Source organism: Anomaloglossus baeobatrachus, chromosome 2, assembly GCF_048569485.1.
Source record: "Anomaloglossus baeobatrachus isolate aAnoBae1 chromosome 2, aAnoBae1.hap1, whole genome shotgun sequence".
Taxonomy (NCBI): Eukaryota; Metazoa; Chordata; class Amphibia; order Anura; family Aromobatidae; genus Anomaloglossus; species Anomaloglossus baeobatrachus.
This window is the reverse complement of record NC_134354.1, coordinates 423,569,607-423,596,509: the sequence shown is the minus strand read 5'-3', so window position 1 is coordinate 423,596,509 and position 26,903 is coordinate 423,569,607. Positions and strand designations below refer to the sequence as shown.

Below are 26,903 nucleotides of genomic sequence, written 5' to 3'. Positions count from 1 at the left end.
TGAGGGCCAGCCTTGGGTCAACTGTCCCGTCATAACATACCCCGTGACAACACTAGAGGACGAAAGGATGAAAAAGGCATGGGGCAGTATCAGTGACGGAGGTCCCTAGGCTATCAAAATCTTGGAACCATTCCAGGAAATTATTTCCTAATGCGTTTTTTTTATTTTTTTTTATTTACTAACAATAACACTTTTAATACACCAATTAAATTTTGTTAAACAGAAGAAAAATTAAGTTACCGTAATCAAACTTCATATACAATCCTCAACATCAAAATTGCACACCAAGAAGAAAAAGTCATGGGGTTATTGAAATCACAGGATCAATAGACAAGTTAATGATTTGTAAATGATGACAAATACAAAACATTTTTTCTTTAAAACATCTCCATTTATTCAGTATTGAGCAGAAATACACAAACTTATATGCCTTGAAATTCTATTAATTAGGTTCCTAATGGTTGTCTGTGAAATGGTCTGCCATGCTGAATGGATTTGGGCAAACTTACTACTAAGATCCGCTACTGGCAGCTCCCTTTGTAATTTCCAACCAACGATGTCCCAGATGTGCTCCATGGGAGACAAGTCTGGAGATGCTGCAGAATATGGTAGCACATTAAGGCCACACATGCTGTCCACAGCAATATGAGCAACATGCGGCCTGGCATTGTTGTAATGAAAAATGTCTTCTAAGACACTGCAGAAAAATAGCGGCACCACAGATTCCATGACCAAGTCAATATAATGCTGAGTTGTTAGTGTACCTGAAATAAAGGCTAGAGAGTTTTGGCCACCATACATTATGCCACCCTACACTATATTTCTGGCAATAGGAACCGGGTAATATTCCCTCTTGATAGCAATTTCATGGCTTTGCACACATGGTCTCCAAATGGAGACCAGAAACTGTAATGAAGCAGTAGAGGCTGGAATGGAGGTCTATACTTTTCAGTGATGAGTCCTGCTTTTGTCTTGGAAGAGATGATAGCCAGAAATTGGTCTGGAGACCACATGGGCACTTCTATGAAGAGACCTTGAAGAGAGAACATCTCACCTTTCCCAATCCTGGGATTATGGTGTGGGGTCATGTAATTCATGACAACTGGTACTGTGCAAAAGTTTAGGCAGGTTTGTTTAGACAAATCCGATTTTAGGATAGTGACAGTTTGTCAGAGAGCCCAGGAGAAAAAGCCCTAAAACATTAGACAAATACTCCAGACATTAATGTGTTGAATAATTGCAGCCCTGAAGAAGCAGAGTGTAGTAATCTGGGAATAACACAAAGATTCAATTGATAAGGTGAGAGAGAGCTACGGGAAGTGCCAACAGCATTGCCAGATTCCGTGTGATTGTCCAGTGATATAGTGAAGCTGGTGTCTGTTCTGTTGCATTTGAATTACAAATACACATATTTTCTTCATTTTTAGTGCACTACAAAGCAGAAGCAAAGCATTACCATAGTTTTTAACTGCTTGTCACATGCGATTGTACTGAGTTTTCTCATTTCTTGTATAACTGTTCATATGAATGTAGCAATAATTGTTTTTGTTTTTTTAATCCTAAAGAAAACTCCCCAAAAATCCAGATATTTAAAGGTAACTTCTCTATCTCACAAAGTGTGGATGTCGCATCCACTTTTTTTTTCCGCACATCTATTTTACCAGCCAATTTTTATATTCTTACATGCCTCATTAATACAGATCCCACTTGAAGATGCTGGCTTTTCGGAGTTGTAACTACCTAGCAGTCTTGTTACATGATTTTGTGAAAGGGGGTTGAATTTTATTGAAAACAAAAAAAATGTGTAGACATTTAACTGTGCATGTCTGTTTTTGCACACCTATTTTACTAGTATTGAAGTGTAAGTTCCACTTGTGTTGGTCAGTTTTTGGTTGATCGCACTCCTAGACATCTCCGGATTATGAAGGCAAGTAAGCATGCTATATCTTTCAGTCTTTCATATGCTACACTGAGTTTCCTTGGTGGAGCATTGCTTATATGGTCCTCAATATTGCCTAGTTCTTGGTGCTTCTTCAAAAAAGTATGGAAGAAAAAATCTACAATCTTGCTATATCACTGGAGCACGACAGTCTTTCTACTTCATAACTATTCTACACCTACCATCCGGGAGAATGCATGACTATATTAGAATTACCAGTAGAAGGTGAAAAGAAAGTCGAGAACATATCTATACATAGGAAAGACAGGAAAAATATTTGGATTGTAACAAACCACAGTCTGTGTATGTTGTTATAGGCTTTGACATGGAAAAATACAGATACAGTGTGAGGAAGTACATTATTGACGGTAGATCAGTATATCGCATTCTTTTAGTTTTATTACAATGGTTCTGCTATTTAGTGCAGTGAGGAATTAAATTGTTCATAGGAATGATAAAAACAGCATTGATATCTAGAAAGATTGTATTTACATATTGGACAACATGTAACTAGTCACTTTGCATAGATTTGTTACATTATAACTGCTATGTTGAGGATAAGCCCAAGGCATAGAGAAGTAAATTAGCTGCTAAAAGTAATAACTTGCCTAGAATAACATTTTATATTAATAAGCAACAGCTCTCCTACCTCTAATTTCATCCTGAATCCCTCATGTTCCTGAGAAATCTGTTCCAATCTTTTACTTGCAGATTCCACATGACTGCAGTATGTTCCATAAATAAGAAACCTGGTAGAAAGGAGAGAATCATGATAACTGGGCAGTAGTCAGTTTGGAGAGAATTTGTGAGAAATAAATAGATATTTGTAGGGTTGTTGTATTTCTTCTCCGGTGTTTTAAAGGGATTTTACGCATGGATTTATCTGGTATTGCAGGCAGCTCAATCCCATTTACTTAAAGAGGACCCAGGTCAGAGGTGGCCAGTTGTTGCTCTTATTTTATTCTTGCTGCTCTCCTGAGTATTAGGGTATGATCATACAAGTCTATGGGTGCGAGTGAAACATCGGACTGCACACAGATGATATCCGAGTGCAGTGCGATAATACAATCATCTGACAACGGAGGATATGGGGGGATTAATCCCTCCCTCTCTTCCGCAGCTGTGATCTGATCGCAAGATCGGATCACAGTTGCATGTCACTCGGCTCACGCTGGCAGCATAGTGGGAGCTGAGGGTCCTTAGCATGTCGCATTCGATGCTCTCATATCGGATGTCATACCATCGTGTGAATCCAGCCGTATTTTGTTTGTTTTTATTCGGAGATATGGTTCCAGAGATATGAGCTATTAGTGCTATTTTTTATGGTCTTTACCAAGCAGTTGTTTCTTTAGGCTGCTTTGCATTATTACCCTGTGAGCCATGTTTCTTGGTAAAGAGCATAAAAAGATCCAAGTCTCTGGAACTGTATGGTATATTGGAAGAAACAAACAAACAAACAAAATAAACAACAAAAACAAAAAAGCAAACAAGGTAGCAGTGGGAATAAATTAAAAGAAGCAAAAACTGTCTATTTTTGACTTGGTGACAATCCCTAATAAACTTCTTGGACCAGAGAACTATTGCTTCCGAATTAAAAAAAAAAACAAAACAAACCCCCCCCCACTTTAACATGGTTTTCTGGCTACATAAGTTCACATCTATCCATTGGATAGACGATAATTGTTAGATTGGTGTGGGTGCGACATCACTGAGATCCCCACTGATCGCCAGAACAGGTGATTTGTGTCTCCCATGCTCGTTGGATGTCTCTTGGACGTAAGACTTGCACTCTGTTCCAAATTTATGGCTACGGTACAAAGTAGGAAAGCATAGCATTGCACTCCATGATTTTTGTCACTGCTTTACAGTTTGATGGACCTGCAGGGTGGGGTGCCAGAGGAGAACATATTTCTAGTGCAATGCATAAGTGATACTTTATGTAGACCAGATTACTCCTTCAAGTATAGAACAGGCCGGACTATATAATGTTATACATAGTAATTGGGATTTGAAAATTGTAAAAAGAAGAAGACAAAACATTTTTGAATTTTCGTTCATTGTTTTCTAAAATTTTCCTCCAAATCATTAAAATTGTATATTTAGAACTCATTGCCTAAGATACCAGCCATGGCTGCAGTCTAGCGCAATGCTCTTTTCTATAAAGTGTGTACACACTACAATGAAGCTATCCAGTATCACTGGAGCACGCTGTTAACTCCCAATCCCAGCCATCATCAGTGCTCCTGCACTGCTCCGCAGTAACAAACTATGGCCCTGATTCATCATTGCTGTTGCTCTAGTTTTCTGGAGTAATTTTCTCTTTTTAGTGGCTTTAGTATTTGCTCCTCTATATATTTTCCATCGCTTTTTAGGTTGTCTTTCTTTTTTTAAGGTTTATATTTTTTCTCAATGCCTTTGCTTTTACTTTTACTAAATGTCACATTTTTGGGCGCATCTCATGCCAGTTTCCCCTTAGATTAGGGTTTCTGGAGCAGTTTTCAATTTAGCAAATTTTTATAGGTTTTGCAAATTTTGGTGCTTAAGGCAAAAAAAGAGACAATGTTGATTTTGCGGCAAATTCATAGACAACGTGTGCCAGTTTGAATAATTGAATAATTTGGCAAATAAAACATCAGTGAATACCCCAAGACTGAAAAATGACTTCAATAAATTGCAAGTGATGAATTGGGCCCATAGGCTATATGATCTATACAAAAAGAAGAGATCAAGGTCTCATGTTATGTTATCGGTATTTGCTTATTAGTGTATGGATGAGTTATCCCCCTAACCAGAATACACGCTCTCTATATTAGTTTTTATCATACTTCTCCTTGTACTGAATAAACACTTGATGCAAGTTCTGACTCGTCTTCAAGGAGGTGAAGTTTTTTGTATCTAACAAAAAGTTTTGATGGAGTTTCCTCAGGTCCTGCAATAAAGGGAACATGGAGATAAGTAAAATATTGAGGCCTGTCAGGATACATATCATGACATTAACATGTAAGAAATCATGGTTGGACTGCATACAGTTCTAGTTTTGAGCCGTTCTAAAACCATCACATGCCCTTTTTTACTTTAAAAAAAAATAAATTCACCATGTTGATTAAAGGGGTATTCCTATCTCAAAAATCCTATCCCAATATATAGTAGGTTTAATAATAATATTATCAAATACCTCCAATTAGATATGTAGTACAGTGGAACCTTGGATTACGAGCATAATTGGTTCCGGGTGTGCGCTCTTAAACCAAGTTACTCTTATATCAAAGTGAATTTTCCCATAGGAAATAATTGAAACACAGACAATTTGTTTCACAACCCAAAAATATTTGCTGTATTTATTCAAACTTATTACAGTAATACAAAATAATGTACTGTATTCATATAAAATTATTACAGTACACTAATACAAAATACTGTACTGTCCAGTAAAGAAACATAAAAACAAATTAAACTGCACTCTAACTTACAATAAAATTGTTGGTGTGCGAGAGGTACAGTATAAGCAATGTGCCGTTCTGGTTATCAATAAGAAAGTACAATACTGTATCCACAAATGCAAATTGATAGATATGCTATATAGTATATACTGTACTGTACAATGGTATACTGTATACAGTACATATGTACAGTAAGTTACCTCCAGAGTGTGTCAGAACGTGGTGAAAGGACACAACCGGAAGTGTGCACGGTGAGTATTTACTCTTCTTGCAAAGCATTGCTCTTAAACCAAGTTAGAAATTTGTAAAAAGCTTTGCTTGTCTTGCAAAACACTCTCAAACCAAGTTACTCTTAAAGGTTCCACTGTATAGTTCTCCTGATAGCTATGTCTCTTACCTCATGTGCAGGGCATTGCAGCTTATGTATCCATCCACTCATATAGTGACAGTCAGTTAGTTGTTTGTGGTCATAACCATGGATATCTAAGGCACTGCAATGCACTGCACATGAGAGGTATTTGTTAATATTATTATACTGTCGTGCGGTGTTCTGCTTTGCACTCGCTGGGTGCCATAGCGGTGCTGGACTCTGTTCACACTGCAGAGTCTGACAAACTGCTTTGGATTCTTTAGTTGCACAACCTGTCATCGGCGTCGGCTGATTCTGGCTTCACTGCTCTCCAGTACAGCGGGAGTTAATTTCTACTGGCCTGTGATCAAGAAGGCGGGAAGGTCAGGCTGCTTATCACCATCTCCAGCCTTTATAAGCTTCTGGATTCTGGGGCTGTTTGCTGGATATAGTGCTTCGCTTCCTGGTGTATGGAGAGCTTCAAGTTGTGGTTCAGTGTGGTGTGTGGTGTGTGGTGTGTGGTGTGTGAGTCCTCTAGTTGTGTATTTATTTCCTACCCCTTTTGCATTACTCCCCTGTGCACATACTGTCCTTCGTGTTTGAGTGCAGTGTGCATGAGTTTTTGTTTACTTTTGTCTGTGATTATTTGTAGGGTTTTGGTAACTGGGTTTCTGGCCCGCTCCCTGGGAGGGGGGGGACATAGTATCAAGGCTTGGATAGGAGATAGGGCTAAATTGGAGGCCTGAATTTGGCTACCATCAAGACTACCTTTGAAATAAAATACAAAAAGACAGTTTGCACTCTGATAATGCTAAAGTATGGAAACCATGAATATGTGAACATGGACCTGCATTACTGATAAGGAAAATCTGAGAAAGATGAGAAATTTAGCATATATAAATGGCCATTTGTATATCTGCCCAGTTGCCCCTTCACGGCATATCTCGCAACCGGGTCCCCAACGCCACGCTGAAGCCTCTCTCCAGGTTAAAAACCTCCTGTGCATGGGCAAGTAGGAACCCGCCATATAGGATAAGATTACCTGTGGCAACTGGGGGAAGGGTGCACAGTCAGAAGGTATGACCCTCTTCATATAGAAACACCTTTGAGATAAGGGACAGCACAGGGACCCCAGTCTTAGGGTCAGAGCTTAGGAACCCCTATTCCAACCGTACACCACTGTGATATATACCTACTACATATTGGGATGGGATGGGATTTTGGAGATGGTAATACCCCTTTAAGTGTTTTCTTGAACATTTTTACAAGAATTTTTGGTGGTGTTTTTAGTTACATTTTAAGAAGCCTTTATTTGAGTGTTTATGATATCTCAAATTAGAAAATTGCAGGATAAAAACACCTTACTAAAGCATGCTGTATTTTTTCTAAACAGACTTTGGCCCTAAAATCCTCACATAAATGCTACAAAACAAAATGCATTGTATATAGCAGTGATGGCGAACCTATGGCACGCGTGCCACACTGGGCACGCAGAGCCCTTTGTGTTGGCACGCGCGCTGTTGCCACACTGAGCCACGTTGAACTGCCGATATGATCGCGCCGGCAGCTCAACGTGGTGTTAAACAGAGGAGACATCTTTCCTGCCTCTGACACTCCTCCTCTCCTGGGCCGCAGGCTTGTTGCCTAGGAGACGGAGGAGCGTCACTCAGTAGGCGGTGCCGGTGTCTTGTGGCCGTGCGGTGGAGCCGCTGCTAGAAGGTGAGTTTTTTTTTTATTTTTAAGCTGTGTGCGGCTGTGCCAAGGTGTGGGGAGCACGGGGCATGGAGAGCACGGGGCATAGATGGAGAGCATGGGGCATGGAGAGCACGGGGCATGGAGAGCACGGGGCATAGATGGAGACCACGGGGCATGGAGAGCACGGGGCATGGAGAGCACGGGGCATAGATGGAGAGCACGGGGCATGGAGAGCACGGGGCATGGAGAGCACGGGGCATAGATGGAGAGCACGGGGTATAGATGGAGAGCACGGGGCATGGAGAGCACGGGGCATGGAGAGCACGGGGCATAGATGGCGAGCACGGGGCATGGAGAGCACTGGGCATGGAGAGCACTGGGCATGGAGAGCACTGGGCATGGAGAGCACGGGGCATAGATGGAGAGCACGGGGCATGGAGAGCACGGGGCATGGAGAGCACGGGGTATAGATGGAGAGCACGGGGCATGGAAAGCACGGGGTATAGATGGAGAGCACTGGGCATGGAGAGCACGGGGCATGGAGAGCACGGGGCATGGAGAGCACGGGGCATATAAACAGAGCACGGGGCATAGAGAGCACGCGGCATGGAGAGCACGGGGTATATAAACAGAGCACGGGGCATGGAGAGCACGGGGTATATAAACAGAGCACGGGGTATATAAACAGAGCATGGGGCATGGAGAGCACGGAGTATATAAACAGAGCACGGGGTATATAAACAGAGCACGGGCATGGAGAGCACGGGGCATGGAGAGCACGGGGCATGGAGAGCACGGGGCATGGAGAGCACGGAGTATATAAACAGAGCACGGGGTATATATGGAGAGCACGGGGTATATATGGAGAGCACGGGGTATATATGGAGAGCACGGGGCATGGAGAGCACAGGGTATATAAACAGAGCATGGGGTATGGAGAGCACGGGGTATATATGGAGAGCACGGGGCATGGAGAGCACGGGGTATATAAACAGAGCATGGGGTATATATGGAGAGCACGGGGCATGGAGAGCACGGGGTATATATGGAGAGCACGGGGCATGGAGAGCACGGGGTATATAAACAGAGCACGGGGCATGGAGAGCATGGGGTATATAAACAGAGCATGGGGCATGGAGAGCACTGGGTATATAAACAGAGCACGGGGCATGGAGAGCACGGGGCATGGAGAGCACGGGGCATATAAACAGAGCACAGGGCGTGGAGAGCACGGGGTATATAAACAGAGCACGGGGCATGGAGAGCACGGGGTATATAAACAGAGCACGGTGCATGGAGAGCACGGGGCATGGAGAGCACGGGGCATGGAGAGCACGGGGCATGGAGAGGACGGGGCATGGAGAGCATGGGCATGGAGAGCACGGGGCATGGAGAGCACAGGGGAAACATGGGAGCACGGGGCATACAGACAGAGCACGGGGCATACAGACAGAGCACGGGGCATACAGACAGAGCACGGGGCATACAGACAGAGCACGGGGCATACAGACAGAGCACGGGGCATACAGACAGAGCACGGGGCATGCAGAGCACAGGGCAAACATGGAGAGCACGGGGCATACAGAGCACGGGGCATACAGTGCACGGGGCATACAGAGCACGGGACATACAGAGCACGGGGCATACAGAGCACGGGGCATACAGAGCACGGGGCAAACAGAGCACGGGGCAAACAGACAGAGCACAGGGCAAACAGACAGAGCACGGGGCAAACAGACAGAGCACGGGGCAAACAGACAGAGCACGGGGCAAACAGACAGAGCACGGGGCAAACAGACAGAGCACGGGGCAAACAGACAGAGCACGGGGCAAACAGACAGAGCACGGGGCAAACATACAGAGCACGGGGCAAACAGACAGAGCACGGGGCAAACAGACAGAGCACGGGGCAAACAGACAGAGCACGGGGCAAACAGACAGAGCACGGGGCAAACAGACAGAGCACGGGGCAAACAGACAGAGCACGGGGCAAACAGACAGAGCACGGGGCAAACAGACAGAGCACAGGGCAAACAGAGAAACGTGCAAAGATGGAGAGAAACGTGCAAAGATGGGGGAAACATGGCTGCAAGGATGGGGGAAACATGACTGCAGGGATGGGGGGAAACAAGACTGCAAGGATGGGGGGAAACAAGACTGCAAGGATGGGGGGGAAACAAGACTGCAAGGATGGGGGGAAACAAGACTGCAAGGATGGGGGGAAACAAGACTGCAAGTGACTCGCCCACCCCAGGGCTATGGGACACTCGGTGCCGGGCCGGACTAGTCCGGTGGTAGTCAGTGGTGGCTGGGCCCGGCTCCGTGGCCCTGGTGGGTGTCAGTTGAATATGTGGCTGATGAGTTGAAGTTAATGTTCGTGACGCCACCTGTGGTATGCGGCTATTAAGCCGCCGCTGCTATGGGAGAACTCCGGGGTGATGTTATGGCAGCTATGATGTTACTGCTCCCCACAGGTGGAGCGATGCCCCGGGATACAGTTGGTGCCCGTGAAAGTCTATGGTGTTGTGTGGCTAACACGGTGCAGGGCCGACAGGCGAGGAAAGAACCAGGCACAAACAACAGTCTCTTTACCTTCTCCTCTTTTACTCTGGGAACAGTCCAGTCCTGGGAGACCGTTACAGGTGGTGATGGGGATCCGGTCGGCCTGGAAGTACTTGGGATGATCTTTCTGGCCAGCTGAGTATGAGGCCTACTCCTGTACTTTGCTTTGTGATGATAGGACCCTGCTTCTCTGAATCCAGCAATGGCCCTCTTTGCTGCTGGGACCGATGGCACGTCCCTTCTTTCTGTAGGTGGCTGCGCAGACCCTCTCTCTGGTGCTTCTCCGCTGGAGTCCACACCGGGCCCTGATGCTGCAGCTGTACCTTGGATGTTTCTGGGCCAGGGGCTTGCAGCTCTCCTGCCCTTCGGACTCGGCTACCAGGGACGGATTTTATACCCTGGCAACCACAGACTCCGATGTCTGAGTCTCTCTGCTGCCTCTCAGCTATTCCTGCTTCTCTGGGCCAAGCTGCTCCAGCTCTAGGCCCCAGATTCACAGGACAGCTCACTCTGCGTCTGTTCACTTTCACTACTCCCTTCAGACTGACTCCACTTCCTCCCTCTGGTCAGGTAGAGGAAGGCTCCCTGGAATTCCAGGTTCAGAGCTCCCCCTGCTGGCCGGAGGGAGAACTGTGTTGGGTGTTAAACCTGCTGGCCAATGGATCTCCCAATTACCTCCAGGCTCAGCATTAACCCTTTGAGAGGGCAATGCTGTTGTGGCGACCAGGTCCTAGGGCGCCACACTCCCCCTTAGTTAAATTCAGTACTCCCGGACTGTGGAAACAAAACATAACATGTCATACATTTCATCCCAATATGGGAGGCACATTCTCTTTAACGTTACAAATTCAAACAGTACTATAAGAGTCCAGTGTGGCTCCCTGCCGGGTGTCCATTACACTGCTCCATGGGGGACCCGCCGCGATAAAACCCCCAACGTAGGCTCTGGGCGTGCGTCAGAGCATTGATGACCCCACTCTATGCACGCCGGACGGGTTTTTCTTCAGGGGTGTTGAGCACACTGGTGCTAACTATAAACAATTTAGGTGTTGGCCACCCATAGTCCAGTGGCCCAATTGTCCAATTTCGCAATCACAAAAAAAAACATTTTGTACACGACATTACAGACTTTTCACATAACTATTTACATTCTAATAAATACTCTTTCTTTATATAGTTGATTCCCTATACCTTAGAGGGGGTTGTCCCCGAGTGCTGCGTTGAGACCTGCGTAGCTCTGGTGTTTGTCCCTGACTACTTAGTGTGTCTCCTATCTCAGCACTACCGGTAGGCCTAACCCCAATAGGTATGCATGATGATTGCCTATGTGGTCTAGGAGTCGCCAAGGGTATGACAGGTTCACCACTGACAGGGGGTTGATCCTCCTGTTCCACTGCTGGCGTGTCACCGCGTGTCGGGGCGGACGGTTCTTTGGGCGGATCCGGAACCTGTTCTGTTTCTGGCTCGACCAACTGTGGGAACGTCAGGACCGGTACCACTACGGCACCATTTATGCGGGTCCAAGTCTTGGGGAATTTGCCGAGGATCGTTTGTATCATCTCTTCCCCTTCTTCTCGAACTTCCTCCACTTCCCTTTGAACTTTGCACCGCTCAGGGCACGTCTTCAGGCGGTCTCTGGATATTGCTTGACAAGTCTTGCCTTCGTCCTTGCTTATGAGGCACACCTTACTGTTGTCAAAGTTGGAGGGGATAATGGTGTAGGGCTCGTTCTCCCACTGATCATCCAATTTATGCGTCCTCCGCTTCTTCTTGAGGACTTGTTCTCCAGGTGCTAAGGGAGTTGCTGGGGCCGTTTGATTGTACTGCTGCTCTTGTCTTGTTCTGGCTTGAGACAGGCTCCTCTCTACGCATTCCTGGACCTTACGGTACTGCTGCTGCCGTTCTGTATCCCAATCCTCTATTTCTTGAACCGCCTCAGGCGACACAGTCCCCATCTCAAAGTCTACAGGCAACCTGCCAGGTCTGGCTCGCATCAGGTAAGCGGGGCTGCAGTTGGTCGAATTTACTGGGATATGGTTGTACAGGTCGACCAGATCTGGCAGCTTCTCTGGCCATTGGTTCCTTTCTTCCAGAGGTAGAGTCTTCAGCATATCAATAACCACATGGTTCATTTTCTCGCACAGTCCATTGGTTTGGGGGTGGTACGGTGTTGTTCTGATTTTCTTACAACCGTACATGTTACAAAACTCTTGGAACACCTCCGCCTCGAACGCAGGGCCTTGATCGGTCAGTACCCTTTCCGGATAACCGTGAGGCCGGCAAAAGGATGCCTGGAACGCTTTAGCTGCTGTTCTGGCTGTCTGGTCCTTCACAGGCACTACTACCAGGAAACGAGAGTAATGGTCCACAATTGTGAGGGCGTACACATAGCCTGACCGGCTTGGTGTTAACTTCACGTGGTCCAGGGCCACCAACTCCAGGGGCTGCTTCGTAACAATTGGCTGTAGGGGAGACCTTTGGCTGGCATCATCCTTCCGCCTCAGGTTACACGGGCCACAGTCTCGGCACCACTTCTCGATCACCTTTCTCATGTGCACCCAATAGAACCGATCACGGAGTAGGGCCTCCAACTTCTTCCACCCAAAGTGGCCTGCGTTATCATGATAAGCTGCTAGGACCATTGGAGCATCCCTCTGCGGAACCACGATCTGCCAGACAAGTTCATTTGTTCGCCAGTTGACGTGTCTCTTGCAGAGCTTGCCTTGGTAGGTGAACAGTCGTCCCCTCTCTTTCCACAACTGCTGGGCTTCTTCTGGAGCATCTGGACCAAGATGAGTCTCAGCTTGTGCTAGCTTTTCTTTGACCAATCGCACCGCCGGGTCACCGTTCTGTGTCTCTTCCCAATTATGGTGGAGTAATGGGTTAACCGGGACCTCGTGTTGGCTCGAGCGCTTCACTCCCACAGCATGCTCACACTGGGAAACGCCCTGATGATGGAAAGCCGGTAACTCTATCTCTTCGAGTTCATCCAGGTCTTCTCCAGATTCGGGTAAGTGAGGCATTCTGGACAGCGCATCAGCATTGTTCTTCTTCTTGCCAGCCCGGTACTTGATGGTAAAGTCAAAGTTAGACAGCCGGGCCATCCATCGCTGTTCCAACGCCCCTAACTTGGCTGTTGCCAGGTGTGTCAACGGATTGTTGTCCGTGAAGATGGTGAACTTGGCCGACGCCAGATAGTGTTTGAAGCGTTCAGTCACTGCCCAAACAATAGCGAGGAACTCCAGCTTGAAGGAACTGTAATTTTCTGGATTCCTTTCTGTGGGCCGAAGCTTCCTACTGGCGTACGCTATCACCTTCTCCCTGCCTCCCTGCACCTGGGACAAAACGGCTCCCAGGCCCACGTTGCTGGCGTCTGTATACAGTACAAACGGCTGGCTGTAGTCAGGGTAGGCCAGAATTTCTTCTCCCGTGAGAGCCCCTTTCAGCTGGACAAAGGAGGTTTCTAGTTGGCTGCTCCATTCAAATGGAGGGCTCTGCTTCTTAGCCTGCTTTGGTTGGCCCACCAGGAGATCTTGAAGGGGCGCTGCTATCTTGGTGAAACCATCAATGAACCTTCGGTAGTAGCCCACCAGCCCAAGGAACTGCCGCACCTCCTTTACCGTGGTGGGTCTTGGTCAGTCCTTGATTACGGTGACTTTCTCCGGATCAGGTGCCACACCTTCTGCGCTGACCACATGTCCCAGGTACTGTACCTTTGGCTTCAAGAGGTGACATTTGGACGGCTTGATCTTCAGGCCATATTTTGACAAAGACTCGAACACTTCTGCTAAGTGCTTCAGGTGGTCTTCATAAGTCTTGGAGTAGACTATGACGTCATCCAGGTACAACAGCACGGTTTCGAAGTTGTGGTGGCCCAAGCAGCACTCCATCAACCGTTGGAATGTCCCTGGGGCGTTGCAGAGCCCGAATGGCATGCAGTTGAACTCACAGAGGCCCATCGGCGTCGTGAATGCAGTCTTCTCCTTGTCCGCCTCTGCCACGGGAACCTGCCAATACCCACTGGTGAGATCCAAGGTGGAGAAATAGTTAGCTGACTTTAAAGCTGTTAGTGACTCCTCTATTCTGGGTAGGGGATAAGCATCTTTATGTGTAATGCGGTTAATTTGCCTGTAATCTACACACATTCTCATTGTACCATCCTTTTTCTTTACGAGCACTAGTGGAGCTGCCCAGGGGCTACAACTATCTCTGATAACCCCAGCCTCCTTCATTTCCCGTAACATTTCTTTGGCACGCTGATACTGTGCGGGGGGTACAGGGCGGTATCTCTCTTTAACGGGGGGATGATCACCCGTGGGGATTTGATGTTTAACCCCTTTCACCTGCCCAAAATCTAGGGGGTGTTTGCTGAAGACCCGCTCGTACTCCTGTACCACCCGGTAAACCCCATTCTTTTGGTGTGAGGGGGTGGAGTCGGTGCCCACATGTAAGTTTTGGCACCAGTCTTCCAGCTGCCCCTTGGAGCCCTTGTCTTCCGCCTGGTCGGACGGGATCAAGGGTTCCACTGCTTTGATGGTGTTGTTGCTGACAGTGTACAGTTTTGCTACAGTGGCGTACCGGGGCAATTTGGCTTCCTCCTCCCCACAATTCAGGACACGGATGGGCACTCTCCCCTTGCGGACGTCTGCTACCCCTCTGGCTATCAGGACTCCAGGCCTACTGTCTGAATACACCGGTTCTACCAAGGCATGGTAATCCTGACCCTTGAGGCCTATTGCTGCCCGACACCATATCAACATTTCACTTCTTGGGGGTATTGCAATGGGTAGGGGGTCACTTACCCTCACACTGCCAATTTCTCCTCCGGCCAGCTCCACCTGCTGCCTCCTCATCAGGGCTCTGATCTCCCTCTGTAGGGCACGCTGCTGCCCGGAGCTGGCAGTTTCAGACGCCTGCTGCAACAAAATTATCACTTCGGCAATACAATTTTCTATCACATTTGTACCAATGGTTACCAGCGGGTCAGATTCTTTGCGATCAATATCTACAATTATCATCCCCTGACATGGCAATTCCACCCGCCCCACTTTAATGGTTACTTCTTTATACCCAATTTGAGGTAAGGGCTGACCATTACTGGCCACAATTGTTAAATCATCATCTGGGCCATGGTCAATGTCTGAATCAGCCCAATATCTTTTGTACAGTTTATAGGGGATGGTCGTTACCTGGGACCCAGTATCCAGGAGGGCATTCAAAGGGATCCCATCCAGCACAATAGGAAGGACCGGTCGTCCTCCCACATACTTGCTGCGGCTGGGGGTTGAGCCGGGCTTCCTTACACCTGGGGGTCGGCTCCTGGCCCCAGGCTCGGCCCATTTAAAGGACAGTATCGTGCAATGTGGCCCGCCTGGCTGCAGCGGCGGCAGATCGGTTGTCCCGTTGAATCATACCGGTCTGTGTCTCTGCCTCGGGTCGGCGGAACCCTCCTCTGTCGCATCCATGGGACGTCATCTGGGCTGGAGGCCAACTCGATTTTTGCAGGCGATGGGGTCACTTGTAGGGACTGCACGATCTTGGCAAGGGCAGCTACAGTCTTGGTCAGCTCCTGGAACTGCTGTCTGAGCTCTGCAGTGGGATCCTTATCCAGGGACTGCGCCTCAGCCCCTGCAGTGGCTCGTGTTGCAGGCACCACCCCGGGGTACGTGATAGCAAGAGGCCGGAGGGGCACTGGGTCATTCGGTGTAGATTCTCTCAGTACCCGGATGGCCTGGTCCTTAAACTTTGCAAAGTCCAGAGCAGGGTTCTGCAGGACCATGATACGCAGCTGGGTCCTGTGGGCATCTGACAGGAGCCCCTCTATGAACTGCTCAGTTAGGAGTTTGTGTTCTTCACGTACACTCTCTGGGTCCACTTGTTTAACCGCTTTCAGGGCCTCCTGCAGGTTTAGGGCATAGTCCCTTATGCTGTCTGTGGGCCGCTGCTTGCACCCAAAGAATCTCATCTTTATCTCTGCTGCGGTGCGGGTGTCAAAAGTACTCTTTAGCTTGGCCAGTATCTGGGTTACTGTCCCTTTATCTGTATCAGGCCAGGACTTCACTTCACGCTGGGCTGCGCCGGCTAGCTGTCCCATTAATATGCCCACCTTCTGGCTCTCAGTCAGCGGATACACCCGGAATAAGCTGTGCAGGCTTTCTCTGAAGTCGCTCAAGGTATGGGACTCCCCGGAATACTGCGGCAGCCATTCTGCGCCCGGTATGTACGGCATGGTGATCGGCATTACCGGCGCTACAGCGGGGGATGGGGCGACGGCGACAGGGATCGCTTCGGCGGGCGCTGCGGCGTCTCGGGCTATGGCAGCCACCTGCCCTCCCTCTGCGTCGGACATCTTCCTCCCCCTTAGTGAACCTTACCAGGCTCCGTTCACTTTTCAAATTTCCTTCCGGGTCGCGCGGGGTTAACAGCGCTCTGCTCTGATGGCGCGCTCCCTTCGCGCTCTTTGTCAGGCACGCCCCCCTTCTTCCTGCGCTCAGTGAGGATAATGGCGGCGGCAGTTTTCAAACAGTGAAACACGCAGTAATACAGTCTTTAAAGCGCAATTATTCAGGCGCACAGTACCCGGTGGAACCGGGCACGAAATCCTGTTCGTGACGCCAAAAGTTGACTCGCCCACCCCAGGGCTATGGGACACTCGGTGCCGGGCCGGACTAGTCCGGTGGTAGTCAGTGGTGGCTGGGCCCGGCTCCGTGGCCCTGGTGGGTGTCAGTTGAATATGTGGCTGATGAGTTGAAGTTAATGTTCGTGACGCCACCTGTGGTATGCGGCTATTAAGCCGCCGCTGCTATGGGAGAACTCCGGGGTGATGTTATGGCAGCTATGATGTTACTGCTCCCCACAGGTGGAGCGATGCCCCGGGATACAGTTGGTGCCCGTGAAAGTCTATGGTGTTGTGTGGCTAACACGGTGCAGGGCCGACAGGCGAGGAAAGAACCAGGCACAAACAACAGTCTCTTTACCTTCTCCTCTTTTACTCTGGGAACAGTCCAGTCCTGGGAGACCGTTACAGGTGGTGATGGGGATCCGGTCGGCCTGGAAGTACTTGGGATGATCTTTCTGGCCAGCTGAGTATGAGGCCTACTCCTGTACTTTGCTTTGTGATGATAGGACCCTGCTTCTCTGAATCCAGCAATGGCCCTCTTTGCTGCTGGGACCGATGGCACGTCCCTTCTTTCTGTAGGTGGCTGCGCAGACCCTCTCTCTGGTGCTTCTCCGCTGGAGTCCACACCGGGCCCTGATGCTGCAGCTGTACCTTGGATGTTTCTGGGCCAGGGGCTTGCAGCTCTCCTGCCCTTCGGACTCGGCTACCAGGGACGGATTTTATACCCTGGCAACCACAGACTCCGATGTCTGAGTCTCTCTGCTGCCTCTCAGCTATTCCTGCTTCTCTGGGCCAAGCTGCTCCAGCTCTAGGCCCCAGATTCACAGGACAGCTCACTCTGCGTCTGTTCACTTTCACTACTCCCTTCAGACTGACTCCACTTCCTCCCTCTGGTCAGGTAGAGGAAGGCTCCCTGGAATTCCAGGTTCAGAGCTCCCCCTGCTGGCCGGAGGGAGAACTGTGTTGGGTGTTAAACCTGCTGGCCAATGGATCTCCCAATTACCTCCAGGCTCAGCATTAACCCTTTGAGAGGGCAATGCTGTTGTGGCGACCAGGTCCTAGGGCGCCACACAAGGATGGGGGGAAACAAGACTGCAAGGATGGGGGGAAACAAGACTGCAAGGATGGGGGGAAACAAGACTGCAAGGATGGGGGGAAACAAGACTGCAAGGATGGGGGGAAACAAGACTGCAAGGATGGGGGAAACATGACTGCAAGGATGGGTGGAAACATGACTGCAAGGATGGGGGAAACATGCAAGGATGGGGGAAACATGCAAGGATGGGGGGAAACATGCAAGGATGGGGTACATTTAGCAGGAAGGGGAACATGCCAGGAAGGGGTACATTTACCAGTATGGGGGATACATTTACCAGAATGGGAGGAAACATGAAAGGATGGGGGAAAACATGCCAGGATAGGGGGAACATGAACATGCCAGGATGAGGAACATTTAGCAGGAAGGGTGACATTTATCAGGATGGGGTACATTTACCAGGAAAGGGGACATTTACCAGTACAAGGGAACATGCCTGGATGAGGTACATTTACCAGGATGGGGTCATTTGACAGCATGGGGGAACATGCCAGGATGGGATGCATTTACAATGATGGGGTACATTTACAATGATGGGGTACATTTACCAGGATGGGGTACATTTACCAGGATGTGGTACATTTACCAGGAATGGGGTACATTTACCAGAAATGGGGCCATGATGTGGACAAATATACCAGAATGCAGGAAATATATATCAGGATGGGGGACATGTTTACCAGGAAGTGGCCAGGAAGGTGGACAGAACTACACAATGAAAGGGGAGGGGAGAAACTCGTACGTCTTTATGGGATTTCAAGATGTTCAGACTTTGAAATGTAGATGTGGATTACAGGGTGACATCTGATTGCATTCCAGGCTAAAATCTCTGTCTAATCTGCTGCAATTTTTTCCAGAAAGATCAATCCAACTGCTGTGTCTGGAAAGGGCAGGGGCTCAGCTTCAATGTGTGGTAAGCATGCATGAGTGTGATGCCCCCTGCTGAGGAGAAGACTGCAAAGGTAAGATTACAATCAATTATTTACATAATAGGATTGGTTGGCACTTCGGGAAAAAAAATGGATTTAGGGCTACAGCTTGGGCACTCGGCCTGTAAAAGGTTCGCCATGACTGGTATATAGTATGTTTTTTAAATTACATTTTTGCGGACTTCAATGTAACATCTGGTTAACAGAAAGTATAATAATATAAATGCTTGTTACCACATAGCAAATACGCTGCATATTTTTCACAGAACTGTTTGTGCAAAATCTACAGCATGTTACAGTAACAGTATTGTGGTTGAGATTTTTGCTCACATTCACCATGTTGTTTGTGTTTTCGATGTGTTTTATTCTATTGCCAAATAGCATCTGTAAAATAGTAGTGAAACAGAAGGAATTTGTCCTGTGATTAGAGCTGCAGTGTAGTGTCAGCCTTAAAGAGGTTGTCCACTACTTAAACATTGATGGCCTATTCTTAGGATAGGTAATTAATGTCTGATCGGCCGGCGTCCGACACCGGCACCCTGCTTATCAACCATTCAGTGCTGGCAGCGGTAGCTTGTGGCCGGAAATGCTCAGTTCCAGAGCTGCTCCATTTTCTGATAGCAGCCCCGGCCAGGTACCGCACATCCGCCTCCTATTCAGATCAATAGGAGGCAGATGTGCAGTACCCGGCCGCAGCCACTATCAAAGGCATCTCCATAACTGAGTATTGGCATGGCTGTGAATGGTCGGCGCACTGTGAAGAAAAAAAAAAAAAGAAGTCTTACAGTGTCTGCGTGGCTGTCACACTGTTTCCGGTTCCGCTCATTAAACCTTAGGAGTATTCCCTACTCTCCCCACCCACCCTCTGTGACCGCATCTGTGATTGGTTGCAGTCAAACTACGTCCCCACCTTCTGTGCTGACGTCTGTGATTTGTTGCCCTCACGCTAGCTGTCTGGGTCCCCAAAGTGGAGTGTAAAAAATAAATAAATAATTTGAAAAAAATGAAGTCCAGTCCCCAATATTTTAATACCCAGTGCAGATAAAGCAAACAGCTGGAGGCTGCTGCCCCTACCTGTGTGCTTTATCTTGGCTGTGTATCAGAATGCAAAGGACCCCACGCAGGTTTTTTAAAAAATATTTAACTAATTTAAAAAAAAGGTGTGGGGTCCCCCCCAAATTTGTTACTCAGCCAAGATAAAGCAAGCATCTGGGAACTGGTATTCTCAGGCTTGGTAGGCCCATGGTTATTGGGCCCTTCACAGCCTAAAAATAGCAGCACGCAGCCACCCCAGAATTGGTGCATCCATAAGATCCTGGCAATTGGGGTAATGTAAGGCGTTGATGACAGCTATGATTTGTAAAAAAAAAAACAAAAACCACCATAGCTGCCACAAAGCCCTGGATTAGGAATGGACAGGGTTCTATGAGACCCACCACCCATTGCTAATCATGTAATTGAAAAGAATTAACAACAAAACGCAGAAAAAAAGCCTTTAAAAAAACAAAAAAACACCCTCTTTCTCCAATTTTTTAACCTACAAAACAACTTCAATATAATCCTCAGACACAACGTCCCATGATAATGCCGGCTCAGCTGGCTATGCTACATTCTGAGGTCGCAGCGTGCAGTCACATTAGAAAACGTGGCCAATCACTGCTGTCTGTGGAACAGACTGATGGAGCCGCAGCTGTGAGAGCGGTGACATCAGTGAGTTCACACGAAATCACAGCTGTTAGTTCTCACAGTACCCTCAGCAACTGAGTTCAGAGTTCACCTGAGATGAGTTCACCTGAGATCACAGCTGAGATACCGTAAGAACCAGCAGCTCTGACATCAGGTGAACTCACTGACATCACCACTCTCACAGCTGCAGCGTGTTCCGCAGGCCGCAGTGATCTGTCACGTTTTCTAATGTGACCAAGCACTTTGATTTTAGGATGTAGCACAGCCAGGATCATAATGGCATGTCGGGTCTGTGGGTTACATCTGACCTGCAGCGTGTTTTGGAGGTTAACAGACTGAAGAAAGGGTGTGTTTTTATTGATGTTTTTTTTTGTTTGTTTGTTTTGTTTTTACATAAAGGAATTTTCAGTGTTTTGTGTTTCTTTCTTTTTACTTACACAATTAGTAACGGGGTTCGCATAGACCTCCCCCCACTCCGCATTACTAATCTCGAGCTTGATGACTGCTGTGATTTGTTTTTAAAAAATCACAGCTGTCATTAACTTCTTATATTACCCCAATTGCCATCGCACCAGGGCACTTAGGATTAGCTGGGTAAGCGACAGTATTGGCGCATCTTACGGGACATCTGCAGGCTGCTATTTTTAGGCTAATCAGGACCCAATAATCATGGACTTAACCAGGCTGAGAATACAAGCCTCCAGTTGTCTGCTTTATCTTAGCTGGGTAGCAAAATTGTCGGGACCCCATGCCGTTTTGTTGTTTTTTTTTTTGGAAAATCAGTTTTTATTGAAATAAAGTACAGTCAAATCACAAACATTCTTTGTCAAATCACAGTTGGTATTACAAGTTGCATTTCTAATAAACTTTTCAGTAAGTGAATATTTCAACTATCCTCGACCATAATTCAATTTTATTATTAAAGACTTAGTTTTAAATAACCATAGAAGAGAAACCTAAAAAGAAAAAGGATATTATTCCAGAAAATATACAGAGGAAGAAATAAGAAGCAGAAAAGAAAAGGTATTACATGGGCAAGAATAGGATCACAAGGAGAGGAAGGGGAAGGAGGGGTCATGCTCACTTGGTCCGACATCTCATCTTACTCTCACATACACACCCACCACACGGCTCCACTACTGACGGCAACCATAAGCCCACCTCCGGTGACTCTCAAAAGACCATCCACGGCGACCACACCTCATTGGTCTTTTCTGTGTTTCCCACCACCTGAGCTATCAGGGTTTCCATCCTGCATATATCGTTACGTTCTCCTATCAGATCCACTTTAGATGGGGCCTCTGCTTGTCTCCAGCGTCTAGGGATCAAATTTCTAGCCGCTGTAAGCAGATGTCTCAGCAGGCCTCTCTTAAAGCCCGCCAACGAAACGTCTCCCAGAGAGAGCAATGCCAACTCCTTAGAGGTTTCCACCTGTCTAATCGACAGCTTATTGTGTAGATGGAACACATCATCCCAGAAGCGTCGCACTCCTGCGCATGACCACCAAATGTGTGTGAACGTACCACTCTCCAAACCGCACCTCCAGCACGTGTCCAGAACAGAGGGAAACACCAAATGGATCGCGGCTGGGCACTTATACCACGAGTCATCACCTTATAGCTCCTCTCCTGGGATACTGCGTACTTACGTATCAGAAGGAAAATCTTCCCAAGTTCTTCCAGTGAAAAGGAACAGCCCCACTCCCACTCCCATCTCCTAACATATCCCGGCCGGCCCGCAACCCCACATTTGTAGATTCCAAACAGGTTATACAAAACTGAGACTGAGTGCGCTATTGTCTTCCTCTTTAAACATAGCGTTTCAAAAGATGTCAGCATTCTATATATGTTAGTTTTCCTGTTTAAGGAATTCATAAAACTTTTTAAATGTGCATAAAAAAAACAGGAACCCTCTGGGACCTCCTTGTCTAAATAAAGACAACTCAGTGGCCTGATCTCATTTTTGGTCACGAAATCATGAACGACTGATACTCCCTCCTGACCGTGTGGAGAAATATGTGTGTCTTAAGTCCTGCTGTGAAGTCCGGATTGTCAAAGACAAAGACCCACCGCCCCTCTCCCCCAAATCATGGCTATAAGGTCCAAGGGAGACAAGCCCCGCTCCACCTCTACCCATCTCTTCTGATCCCCTGAGTGAAAAAGGTCCAAGGCGCAAGCTCCCAGAGAAGCAAAACTATAAAGGCGAAAGTCTGGAAGACCCGTCCCGCCTGCATCTTGGGATCTACTTAAAATGTTGTATGATAAACGAGGCCACACAAATTGCACTATCATCGTTGTTAGTCGGGAAAAGGAGGCCGGCAACCTAAGTGGTATGGTTTAAAAATAGTATAATAGTTTGGGCAGCGTGTCAATTTTTACTGTGTTACATTGTGTTTTTTTTAAAATAATTTCTTTAAATAAATATTTAAAAAGTAACTCTTGGGGTCACTTGTATTTTGATACACAGCCAAGATAAGCCATGTAATTTTTTTTTCCTGGTGTGCCCCACTATATACCTTGTTGTCCAATAAAGACAGTTTTTATACATCTTACAAAGTTTCTCCTCGCATCACTGGATTGCTCTTTGTCTTTGCTTTTGAATCTATGTTCCAGACAGGAGCTTATTCCATGCTGAAATAAGAAAAACTATCACAGGGGGTGTTAAGGTGAGCTGACTTGTTTGTCTCTTACAGCCAAGATAAAGCACACAGCTGGGGACTGCAGCCTCCAGCTGTTTTCTTTATCTGTGCTGGGTATCAAAATACAGGAGACCGAATGTAATTTTTTCCAATTATTTATTTTTACACTCCACTTCGGTGGCTCAGACAGCTAGCGTGTGGGCAACCAATCAGACACTGGCACAGAGGATGGGGGCGCAGTCTGACTGCAACCAATCATGGATGCTGTCACAGAGGGTGGGTGCGGGAAACAGGAAATATTTATAAGGTTTAATGAGCGGATCCGGAAACAGTGTGACAGCCACGTCGAAATTCGGTAAGTTTAATTGGCCTGCTTTAATCCCCAATATTGCTGCCTTTTGAAGCCACCTACCTATTACCGTACTACCACCATTTTATAGCACATAAGTTTGAGTCCCCATAGAGTTATATGGGGTTCTGGGTCTGGATCAAGTTCGGGTCAAGTTAGGTGAATCCGAATATCTGCGGATTTGCCCAACTCTAGTCGTATACATAGCGTATATCACATCTCACTAACTAGAGCTGATGGAAGAAAAGTAAGGGAAGATTTAGAATCTGCGACAAAAATTGACCTGAATACAGGTTACATCACTCAGGCACCAATTTTCTTTTTCCCCAGTGTAATGCATATTACCAACTTTAGACAAATTGTAAGATTGCATGGACTGTGGAAGACTCCCATGACCTCAGGTGTGACCTTGCAAGCATCCCTATAATGTCTTACAGCTATTACATCACATAGTAGAGCACAGCCAATCAGGAAGGACTATCATAGACTTTAGAAAAGCAGAGGCAGAGAATGCAACAGCTACTTTGTAGTGAATCTGGATAGTGAATGGACACCGCTCAGTAATAGCGATAAAGAGAGATTTAAGGCACTGAATAAACATAACAGTGTGTGCGACTGGACAGCAGTGAAAACAGTTAGCATCTGCTTACCTATTTCAAAAGATTCATTCATCTCAAGATTCCTTGTAATAGGTACTCGTTATTGAATTAAAATGGATATTATGTAAAACTTGTCATGATTTCTCCTAGACATGTGCCTGGATGCAGTGAGTGAAAGTTCAGTTGTCCAATCTTGGACAAGGGCGTGCTGAGCTGTCAGGATAGTGATAAACAGCTCAGCTATCCAATTTGACACTGGGGGTGCTGGGTTTAATACATGTGTCTGCTTTCCTAAGTGACTACCTGTCACGTCTCCACCAGAGTCCGCTCCTGCGACTTCTGCTTTGATCACCAAGCCCCGCCGTATTCTCACTGTAGGCAGTGCTGGTGATAAGGGAGGAGTCAGTGCCAGTGGCTCTGGTGGGCGCAGCTCTGCCCATTTAATAAGCTGGGTTTCAGTAGGACCTGCAGTACCACTTGCTGACTGTGGTGGCGTGTGCCTTCCAGCTGAAGTTACCACCTTTTAGCCATGGACAATGGGAAGGCACCACACCCTTCTTATTCCTCCTCCAGTCTCTTGGTCGCTGCCAGATATAGTCTTGTGGTATTATTGCTGTGTCTCTAGTTCACCCCCTGCTCTGTACTATTGATCTCTGTGTTTTGACCTCTGCCTGTGTGGCGCCCCTGAGGCTTCAGTCGCCACAGGAACCCCATTGCACCCCATCCAGCGGTGTGATGTCCCATCCTGGGTAAGGAAAGGAGTGAACGCCGGTCCACAGGCAAATCTGCACTACACCCATTGTTAGGTACACACAGGGACCAGGGACAGTGGCAGCAACCTTCCCATACTTTATATCCAGTGTTAAAATAAGGCACTCTGAGTCATATAGTGCCACCACCCTTCCATGTGGTTTTAACCCTTTTAATCATGGCCCTGATTTTGTGTGTATCATTTTAATCATGCATTTCTAAATAAACGTTGTTACTATTTTGCACCATTATACTCCGTTCCTCCCTTCTTTTTCATGTATTCCATGGAGTAGGTGTTCACCACAGGGCCCCTCACTGGAGGAGGTCTCTGATGGTTTCATATATATACTGGTTATGAGGTCTTCTGTTTTTCTCATAACCTTCCCATGCTGCATGCTGGGAGGGGCCGTAAGACCCATCCCTGCTCCCATAGGGTGGTAGCTTAGCAACTGGGGGGTGGGAGGAGTCACCCGAGAGCAGAGTAGTAAGGAAGGTCAAGAGAGAGAGTTGAGTTTACCTCAGGGAGGAGGGGAGTGAGGAAGTCTGCGGGAGGCAGAGAAGTGAGAAGTGTGAGTCTGCAGAGAGAGCTTAAAGGAGAAGTGCTCTAGTCAGTCAGGAGCAAGGAGAAGAAAGCGACGCTTCCTGGTGAAGACCCTGGGACCCAGTAGGTGCAGGTGACACCAAGTAGAACAGAAAGGATTCCAGGGCCACAGCTTTCAGGCTCGTGGCCTGTTCCACAGAAACATCGGTGGAGGGATCAAGCTGCATACAGGGGACGGTCCCTAGAAACTGGAGGAGAAGTCAACTCCAAAAGTAAAAACCGAGGCCCAGGGAAGTTGCAAACTCCCCGGGCCACAGCCCACAGCAGAACCTCTGGAAAGGGGGTAAAACTACCGACAGGCAAGCCCCTGGCCCGGAGGCTGTAGTGGAGGCCGAGCCAGGTTCAGCCAACAAGAGCAAGGCTTAAGGAGTCAGCTGAAGAAAGGAACACATAGAGGGGTGCACCGGCTTTTATTCCAGGATCTACCCAGGGTCGGCGGAGGTCCCCTACAGTGGGTTCCAGCAGTCCAAAGGCACCAGTGTGCTGCAGCCCAGGAACTGAAAGTAAACATCTTGAAATTGCACCCCCTGGTGTTGTCTCCGTTATTCCGCCTGCCCTATTCCATCACTGCATAGACTCTTATGAGCACCAACTGTTGCCCCGGGGCACCGCTCCACCTGTGGGGAGCAGGACCATCTGAGCTGCCATTCCACCAGCCCCGGAGGCATACAGCAGCGGCGGCTTAATAGCCGCAAACCACAGGTGGCGTCACGAATACAAACTTTAAACCCCCCCAAGTCACCAGCCATATTAATTGACTCCCGCCAGGGTCACGGAGTCGGGCCCCACCACCACTGACTACACCCCGGACTAGTCCGGCCCAGCACCAGGTGTCCCATAGCCCTGGGGTGGGCGAGTCACCTGTTCACTGAGGACTTTCCTGTCTGCCATTTTTGTACTTTGCTGCCATCTCCAGTTTGACTTTAGCCTGATTACCTGACCACTCTCTTGCCAGCTGATTTTATCCCTTTTTGTACCTCCTGGTTTTGACCCTACCAGATGACTACTCTTCTCTGGATTGCAGCCTTCCATAGACAGCGACCTCCTGGACCCTGTAGTAATTCCAGATCCTTGTACAAGGGTTAAAAGGTTTCGGAGTTCTCGGAATCTTGCTGAGTGGGCGGCTAGCCTCTAGTCTGTCTGTGACAGCCATCCTGAGTCTGTGGTCCCGGACAGACGTCCCACTACCTGGCTATTTAGCTGGCTCCCTGTCTATAATTCTGCCAGTTGTAGCTTTAAGCTCAGTGGTGTCTGCGTGCCTTGTGCTCCTGCGTTTAGTCTCGTATCTAATGCTACCTGATGTTTGACCTTGTCCCTTGTCTTGATCCGCTACCCCCTTGGTCTTTATCTTCTACTTTTCTCAAATTTTTACTTTAGGGGTGCTTCACACACAGCGAGCTCGCTGCCGAGATCGCTGCTGAGTCACGGTTTTTGTGACGCAGCAGTGACCTCATTAGCGATCTCGCTGTGTGTGACACTGAGCAGCGATCTGGCCCCTGCTGCGAGATCGCTGCTCGTTACACACAGCCCTGGTTCGTTTTCTTCAAAGCCGCTCTCCTGCTGTGACACACAGATCGCTGTGTGTGACAGCAAGAGAGCGACAAATGAAGCGAGCAGGGAGCAGGAGCCGGCGTCTGACAGCTGAGGTAAG

General features: G+C 47.8%; 1 protein-coding gene across 1 annotated transcript in view; it reads right to left on the bottom strand.

Moving 5' to 3' along the window:
- Positions 1 to 26,903, bottom strand: part of VAV1 (vav guanine nucleotide exchange factor 1) — a 153,685-nt gene that overhangs the window by 51,135 nt on the left and 75,647 nt on the right. Inside the window, exons 8-9 of the mRNA XM_075334151.1 lie at positions 4,765 to 4,868; positions 2,589 to 2,688 (exon numbers count right to left, since the gene is read on the bottom strand). Of these exons, the coding sequence (XP_075190266.1) occupies positions 2,589 to 2,688; positions 4,765 to 4,868 (204 nt within the window). The remainder of the gene's footprint in view (positions 1 to 2,588; positions 2,689 to 4,764; positions 4,869 to 26,903) is intronic.